General features: G+C 51.0%; 1 protein-coding gene across 1 annotated transcript; it reads left to right on the top strand.

Annotated features, from left to right (window-relative positions):
• Positions 1-2108: 2108 nt before the first annotated feature.
• Saysd1 (SAYSVFN motif domain containing 1) lies at positions 2109-6604 on the top strand. The gene is made up of 2 exons (XM_042684213.1): positions 2109-2363; positions 6092-6604. The coding sequence occupies exons 1-2, from the start codon at positions 2157-2159 to the stop codon at positions 6434-6436; spliced, it is 552 nt and encodes a 183-aa protein (XP_042540147.1). The 5' UTR covers positions 2109-2156; the 3' UTR covers positions 6437-6604.
• The last annotated feature ends 2379 nt before the right edge of the window (positions 6605-8983 follow it).

Consider the following 8983-nt stretch of genomic DNA (forward strand, 5'->3'; position numbering starts at 1 on the left):
GGTGAAGCATTTCCAGTGGTTTCTCACTGAAGGACAATGTAGTGTAGAAACGCCATCCTTTTGTGGCTTGTGACCTGTCTCTGGTTAAAATTTCCTATTATGCACACTCTCCAGTTGATCTCAGGTCACCTTATAGCTTAAACTACGCCGTCCTGGCTTCCAGGCCTCACTATCCAGCTGCTTATGTTTGGTTAGCCAACAGGCACCCCAAACACTTGTCATGTCCCAAAGAGAACTTCCTCCCACTGTTCACTCCATGATCCTCTCCTCAGAGTGGTCCTCCTGAAAAGACAAAGGCCCCAGCAGCATTCACCTGTTTGCCCAGGACATCAGTGAATAAGCCAGAGGCTGTTAAGTGATATTTTTTGGAGCCATCATTTCGGACTGAGCTTCTGCACGTAGCTGGCTGGACTGGCCAAGCTGAAGGGGAGTCACTCCTGCTAACAGCGCTGCACCATCAAACCCACACGTAAGTTGCTTATCCAGCCTTTCAGGGATTCAGGAGAGAATCACCACCACCACCACCCCCAAAGAGGCAAACTTGAAGCTGGTATGATAAGAGAGTTTCTTCTGTTTTCAACTTTATAAGGAAAATCACTTTGAAATGATGGTTCACTTTCTAGTCTTATTCCTGTCTTCCCAGTCCTTTTACAAAGTCAACCACTTCTTCAGTCCATCGGAACAACTGTTCTTATTGGGGTGCAACTTAAAATGCGCAACTCCTAAGTGAGGTGTTTCCAGATTCTGATTCCTCTTTTTTTTTTTTTTTGTCGGTCGTGGGGCTTGAACTCTGGCCTTGGGTGCTGTCTCTGTGCTCTTCAGCTCAAGGAGAACGCTCTACTGCTTGAGCCACAGTGCCACTTCCAGTTTTCTAGTGGTTTATTAGAGATAAGAGTCTCATGGAGTTTCCTGCCCAGGCTGGCTTTGAACTGTGATCCTCAGATCTCAGCCTCCTGAGTTGCTAGGATTACAGGTGTGAGCCACTGGCAACTGGCATTGATTCCTCTTTTTCTCAAACTCCACACCCAACCCATCCACGTAACACTGGCTCAAATCTCCAAAACTTTATAATCCCACCAATTTTTACCACTTCTACATCAGCCCAAACTCCCACAGTCTCTCTTATTCTATATATTTGCTCCCGAATGGTTTTCCTTCTACACCTGCACTCTCCCAGGGCCCTGCTTCCAGCAGCCAGTGTGACCCATATACCCATCTATCTCCTGTTCAAACTCTCTCAATTGCATGCCCATGGGGGAGCAGTGGCTCACGCCTGTAATCCTAGCTACTTAGGTGACTGAGATCTCAGGATCTCAGCCCGGGCAGGAAAGTCCATGAGACTCTCTGAGCTCTGGTATTGGGGCTTGAACTCAGGGCCTGAGCACTAGCCCTGAGCCACAGCTCCATTTCTGATTGTTTAAAGTCCATGAGACTCACACGCAGGCTGTGCATATACCTCACCGTTCTGGCCATATTGGAAGGCTATATTGATATATTCTGCTAAGCCAGACAGCTTAAAAATTACGCTGGGGTGCAATTTACGACCCACGTGTCTTCGGGGTAATGGCATTATGTGCATCTGTATGACCACACCCAGAAGAACAACATTCCAGGGCTCCGGGAGCACTGTGTGTCTTCTTTCTCCCCATTAGTGCTGGCATGATTTAGATCGGGCAGTTCCATCATTCGTTTCGGGTTTGGTCTCTGGGCGCGGGCGCTGTCCCTCAGCTGGTCCCTCAAGGCCAGCGCTCCACCACCTGAGCCACAGCTCCACTCCCGACTCCGGCTGGGGGTGGCTGGGTGGACCTGCGTTCCAGGGCCTTTCCTGTCGGGGCTGGTGTGGAACCGCGATCCTCTGAGTAGCCGAGGTTACAGGCGTGAGCACCGGCGTCCAGCACGACACATTCCAAGTCCCGTTCCCCCCTTCCCGCTCGGTGCTCCGGGATGCTGGACGCGACCTCCCCGAGGACCGCGCCCGAGCCGCGAGCCGGGCGGCCCCGGAGCGTCACAAACCCGCGGGAGCCAGGGCTCCCGCCGAATGCCAGTGCGCAGGCGCAGCCGCGAGCGGGCCGCGCAGGCGCAGGGCGTCCCGGCCGCGTCGCGGGAGCGCGGAGGAGCGTTTGGCGCGCGCGGGCGAGCGAGTGTGAGCGCGCGCCATGGAACAGCGATTAGCTGAGTTTCGGGCGGCCCGCAAACGGGCCGAGCTGGCGGCCCAGCTCAACACTGAAAACCAGAGCGCACCGGCCGCCGGAGAGAAGGCGGAAGCAGCCGCGTCCCCAGAGGCAGCACCTGGCTGGCTAGCGCGGTTCCTGGGGTGGAATCCGAGGCCCGCGGATACCCAGGCCTCGCCCAGCCCCGCTCAGGTGAGGAGAGAGGACCTCAGCCACCGCGGCGCCCCAGGGACTCCGCCACGGACTTTTCTGGAAACTCCGCCTGAGGCTCCTGGCCGGCCTGAAGCCCGCGCAGGCTCCGCCCCGCCCAGGCCCCGCCCACCCGGCGGCGGGGCCACGCCCTCTCCGCTACAGGGAGGGCGGGGTCTGGGCCGCCCAGCTGTCTGGAGGCGGGGCCTGGGGTGCCCTGGGACTTGTGTCAGCAGCAGTCTGGACAGGTGGCTGTTTATTCTTCACTGTGGGCCAGCAGCTCCAGATTCCCAGCCCGAAGCTAGGGTCTGGGGTTCTCAGTGGTGGCGCAGGCAGCCTGTGCTGCTCCAATGGGACTGGAGCACACAAGTGGTCGTGGGTTTCCCTGCCGGTGCTAACACATGCTTGGACATCACTTTTGCAAAACCCAGTTCTTTTAGATCTGACCACTTGCCTTTATCTGAGGGCTTCGAACCATCCTCCTCAGATCTCAGCCTCCTGAGTTGCTAGGATTACAGGTGTCAGCCACCAGTGCCCTACAGAAACTTAAAAAAATCAGGAAGAACTTACTGTAATTCAATTTTGATTCAGTATTTTTTTTCCACCACAAGCAGAGGATACCCCTTCACCAGCCGAAAGGTAAAGAGGGGCAGCAGAGTTTAACAACCCGTTTCTTTGTGTGCATTCCGTCAGGATTGTCCCTGGATAACTATCATAGATACAAAGTTACTGAGCACAATTGCTCAGGATTTTAGAACCTATTTCCTCTACCTTTTTTTTTTTTTTTTTGCCCCAACCCCCCCAAAAAATGTCTAAGCCACACAATGAGCTTTTGACTGTATGTCTCATTTCCAAAGGAATATGAGATCACAGAGTTTGACCCAGTGATAGCCGGATTGGGGGAAAGCTTTCATTATTAAAAAAGCCCCAAAGCCAATGGCATGACAACAAGATGAGAGGAAGTTCAGGATGCTTCTTATTAATTGCTCTGCCTTCCTACTTGGCTGTAGGCTGATTTCATGGATGCTTATCATCCCTGGATTTGCCTTGGCGTAAACAATTCTCATTAAATGTCCAACTTTTTCTAATCTATCTCTAGTGATTTTGATGGCACACTGTTGGCTGCTGGAGATTTCTTTAGCAGCCATTTGTAATTGCTGCTTTTCAATTCTCATTGTCAAGAGAAGTTTCCAGACCCTTCATCTCCCTTCTCCCAAATTTTGCTTGGAGGAAAAAAAAAAATCTATCACAATTCTGTGGTAAAGTTCTACTACATTTAGACAAAAATACTTGTGCCTTTTTGTAATGTGGTAGAAGTGTCAGCTTTGCTGCGCTCATGATATGTTTATTGTCTGTCCATTCAGACATTCCAGTCTCATTGGAAAGATAATAATTACAATTCTAGTGCTAAAAAAAAAGCAGCTTCTAACCAAACAGGATTCTAAAGCGCCATAAGTCAGCCAAATACTTTTTATGGAGACTAATATGTGTGGCCCTCTTCTAACTATTCATTAAAGAACAGAGGTGGGGGTTGGGGGGGGTAACTGAGAAACTAGACTTAAGTTTTGCCTTGTGTGGGGGTGCTGTGTTTGGCTATGGAGACACTAAAAGACAAGATGGTCCGTTGACTCTGTGGTACATGCAAACAACAGAGGACGATATGTGTCCTGAATTAAAAAGGAACACTTATAGCAGAACAGTCTGGTGCTAAAAGGAAAGAGCACCCTCCTCAGTGGCAGAACATGGCCGGCTCCCACATGGTCCTGGCCTGGGAAGAAGGCAAGGAATGGGGAAGGAGAGTAGCCACAATCCATTCCAGGCCTCAGAGGGTCTTTCGGGCACCAAGACCAATCATTAACATTGCCGTAGGAAATTTTTAGCTTGTTTTTTCCCCAAGCTACAAGTCATGATCCCTTTAGAGTAGATGACAGAATCAACACAGAGCGTCATATTTTCGGTTAGAAACTGTGTAAGTTGGGCATGATGGTGCATGCTTGTAATCCCAGCTCTCTGGCAGGAAGGTGAGTTCCAGCCTGTGCTACAAATAGTGAATTCCAGGCCAGGTTGCAGCACATTGTTAGACTGTCTGAAAACAGAATAGGAGCCGGGCACTGGTGGCTCACCCCTGTAATCCTAGCTACTCAGGAGGCTGAGATCTGAGGATCGCAGTTCAAAGCTAGCCTGGGCATGAACGTCTGTGAGACTTTTTTTGGCGGGGGGGGGGGGGGGGGGGGGGGGGAGTCTGGTTGTGGAGCCTGAACAGCGCCTAGGCACTGTCTCTCAACTTATTAGCTTAAGCTAGCGCTCTACCTCTTGAGCCACAGTGCCACTTCCGGCTTTTTTCTTTTGCTTATGTGGTGCTGAGGAATTGAACCCAGGGCCTCATGCATGCAAGACAAGCGCTCTACCACTGAGCCACCTTCCCAGCCCCGTCTGTGAGACTCTTTTTTTTTTTAATATTTTTTTTTGGGTCCGGTCGTGGGGCCTGAACTCTGGGCCTGGGCGCTGTCCCTCAGCTCTTCAGCTCAAGGCTAGCGCTCTACCACTTGAGCCACAGCACCACTTCCGGCTTTTTTTCTTTTTTGCTTATGTGGTGCTGAGGAATGGAACCCAGGGCCTCTGGCATGCAAGGCAAGCGCTCTACCACTGAGCCACCTTCCCAGCCCCTGTGAGACTTTTATCTCCAATAAACGACCAGAAAACTGGAAGTGGCGCTGTGGCTCAATTGGTAGAGCGCTTGCCTTGAGCTGAAGAGCTGAGGGACAAAATCCAGGCCCAGAGTTCAAGCCCCATGACCGACAAAAAAAAGAAACCAGAATAGGAAGGAGACCGGGGCTTCTCAGGGAGGGCAGGTGCTGTCCTGTGAAATTGGTATGACTTTAAGCGTATACCTGGGCCGCAGTGTAAGATGCATTTCTTATTATAGGTGGTGTCCCCAAACATTCAGGAAGCACTGACCTGGAGCTGATGCTTCCTAAAGCCGCTTTTAGCCTTGCTCCCCATTATCCTCCAGCCTGTGTGCTTGTGTTTCCCTTGACTACATCTAGGGGCCTTGGCCTAGTGGAAGGTTTGTGGGTGGAGGTGGTAGCCCAGATAGCAGATTCACTTGCTAGTGGGTCAGTTTGGAGAGAGGAGCAAGAGGAGATGGAGTCTAGTTAGGAGACAGGCCCAGCCTTGGGCTGAGTGTTGAGGGCCCCAGAGCATGGTGGTGGAGTGGAACGGTAATGGCCATAATGGCCGGTAATGGCCATGACAGTGATGCTTTCATACATGAAAGAGATTTGTGTTTCCTGTGTGGGGCATAGATGTTTATTTTAGAATCAAGCCACTCATCATAGTTTAGCCATCTAATGGGATCAGCTAACGGTATGTTGACGGTGACTGGCTGGCGATTGCATTAGCAATCACGGGCTAGAATCTATGTGGTGTGCGAATGAGCCTCTCTGAGCAGCAGACTAATCTCAAGCAATGACTCCATGAATGGAGCCCGTGCGGGAGCTGCAGGGTTTTTATTGGGTCACTTCTTGCTAAGTGCTGATGAGATTTGCTTGGGTTAGGGCAGGGCACATAAGCTCTCTGGCTGTGACGGATTTTAAAACAGAGGACAAGAAAATAGAAATCAATGAGCTGCAGTCTTCCTAGGGCCACAAGGACTGCCTGCTTAGATTAGTTTTGATCCTCCTGGCTCCATTGCCCTTTTATTCTTACTTCTGTTTGCTTGTGTATCCCAGGGAACCGCTGGGCCTGCTAGCAGCCCGCCACGGCCCCCCAGGAATCCGGCCATTCCTCCACCCTCCAGCGGTCAGCAATCTTTCCTGATCAACGTCACCTTCTTGAAGGTTCTCCTCTGGTTGGTCCTGCTGGGATTGTTTGTGGAACTGGAATTCGGCCTGGTTTATTTCGTCCTGTCCTTGTTCTACTGGATGTACGTGGGGACAAGAGGCCCTGGGGAGAAGCAGGAAGGGGAGAAGAGCGCTTACTCCGTGTTCAACCCGGGCTGCGAGGCCATCCAGGGCACCCTGACTGCAGAGCAGTTGGAACGCGAGCTGCAGCTTAGACCCTCAGAGGGGAGGTAGGACGCCCTGGCCCAGCCCTCCACACCCCGGCTGGCCCGCCTGAGCCTTGAAGGAGAACTCAGCCTCAGCGCACAGGACCAGGTGGACTTCAGACACACTGTTCTCTCCTAGTTTTGTCGCTCTCTTCGGACCTTCCCTGTGGGGTAGCAGCCATTTATAAAAGTTCTATACAAACAGCAAGGAGGCCCATGTGTGTCATCATTTGAAGGGCAATGTGAGGGCCAGGGAGGCCGGCTTCTCTGTTCAAGTTCCCAGCTGCTAGAGGAGCTTGAGGGAGGCGCCAGGGCTGCGGGCTCAGCGCCAGGGCTCTCTCTAAGTCTTGATAGTGATAGCAGGGTTTTTGTTGTTGTTGTTTTGTCGGTCGTGGGGCCTGAACTCTGGGCCTGGGCGCTGTCCCTCAGCTCTTCAGCTCAAGGCTAACACTCTTCCACTTGAGCCACAGCACCACTTCTGGTTTTTTCAGCATATGTGGTGCTGAGGAATCAAATCCAGGGCCTCATGCATGCAAGGCAAGCGCTCCACCACTGAGCCACCTTCCCAGCCCCTTGTTTCCTTTTTTTTTTTTTATTCAGATAGTTGCACAAAGAGGTTTCCATCGTCACCTGCATTTCAATCAGAGGCCTTCCTTCCACCATCCTCCCTCCTTTCCTTCTTCCTTCCCATCTGTCCCCTCTCCACCCATGTCTTCAAGTGAGAAATGCTTGAGGGAGAGCAGAGGAAGGCTGGAAAAACTCCAGAATGCTGCTCAGGTTGCCTCCTGCTGTCCAGGGTCCAAGGTAGGCAGGCCTCCGCTCACTCTGGCTCTGGTGAGCAGTGCTGCAGCCCTGACTGCAGGCCAGGCCAACTTCAGTGTGTCTCTCCTCACATCTGAGTCTGCCTTAACAACCGGCATGCACTTTATCCATGGCTCAGACCGGTGAGTAAAAGGACTGATGTTTTTAAAGGCAGTAGTTTGGTCCCAACAAGTTTGTGTGTGTGTGTGTGCGCGCGCGCGCACACATGTGCGTGTGTGAGAGATGGGGCTTGAACAGGGGCCTGGGTGCTGTCCCTGAGCAGTTTTGCTCAAGGCTAGCACTCTCCCACTTGGAGCCACAGCTCTGCTTCCCATTTTTGAGTGGTTAATTGGAGATTAGAGTCTCATGGGGACTTTTTTGCCTGGGCTGCCTTTGAACCCAGATCCTCAGATCTCAGCCTCCTGAGTAGCTAGGATTATAGACATGAGCCATCGACACCCAGCAGTTTTGTTTTGTTTTAAAGGTTGATTCATTCAATAAGTTTTTACTTTCAGAATGTGAAAGTCATGCAAAGTCATAAAAGTTGATGGTTGTCTTTTATTCTTTCTTATTTAAGCACACCCCTAGCTTTGTTTACATTTGGCTCTTACTTATTGAATGCTAACCCTTCACCGGGTACCTGGGAGATGAGAGTGGAAGAAAGCAGACATATTGCCGTGGTCCCGGCACCATCCAGCTGCAGGTGGGTGGGAGGCAAGTTTAGTTCTAGGACAGTACAGAAGGGTACGTTCTCTGGCCCAGTGCTGTGTCCCCTGACCTTCAACCTTCTCCAGCCCTTGGTGGACTGGGAGTCCCAGGGTCCCTCATGTCACCCGATGAGCAGAAGGTCCATCCGAGCTCACAGATGGTCTTTTCTCCCGTTTCATCTGTTTGAACTTGGCATTGAGACAGGATGCGAAACAGATAACACAAGAAGGTTTTGGTTGGAGTTTAGGTGGAATTTTTGTTTCCAGATTTGTTTTCCAAATGCTTTCTTTTTTCTTTTTCTTTTTGGTCTTGAACTCAGGGCTTGGGCTCTGTCCTTGAGCTTCTTTGTGCTCAAGGCTAGTACTCTATCACTTGAGTCACCATCCAGCCTTTTCTGAGTAGTTTATTGGAAATAAGAGTCTCACAGACTTTTTTTCTGCCTGGGCTGACTTTAAACCATGATCCTCAGATCTCAACCCCCTAAGTAGCTGCGATTACAGGTGTGAGCCACCGGCGCCCGAACTAAATGCTGTCTTTAGTCCCTACTATTTCATGTCAACTTCTCTGTTTCCTAAAAGCTCAACTAAGGGAGAAGTCTCCCTGATTAAAGTTCTGCTCCAACTCCTGGAAGAGAGTGAATTGATATTTAAGGACAGGGTGTCTGTTATTCCACATCAGGAGGTCTCGATCCTTTCAGTCCTTTCTAGGAGGGGCAAGGCTTTTCTTCAGTCTACCAGAGACCCAACACATGAAGGGAGTTCAGTAGGGTTCTTTAAAAATGGGACTGTTTCTAGTGAGGAGCCCAGATCGCCCAAAGGCTGTCATTCATAGAATTCTCCATGAGCCATGGGTCACCTCTTCCCCAAAGTGGTCTGTAATGATGGCATTGCCTTCTAGGAAAAGCAGGTATGAACCTATTATAGGCCTGGCAGGGAGAAGAGAGGACAATGTGTTCTTACCAGACCATTAAGCTTTAGTCACAGTCTTGATTTCTAGAATTGGAGTCTGTTGATCTCAGAATTTCCACTTAGGGCCTGATCATTAGCCTGCAGTGAGGCTTCCATCA

Source organism: Dipodomys spectabilis, unplaced genomic scaffold (genome assembly GCF_019054845.1).
Source record: "Dipodomys spectabilis isolate Male_0828 unplaced genomic scaffold, ASM1905484v1 ptg000085l, whole genome shotgun sequence".
NCBI lineage: Eukaryota > Metazoa > Chordata > Mammalia > Rodentia > Heteromyidae > Dipodomys > Dipodomys spectabilis.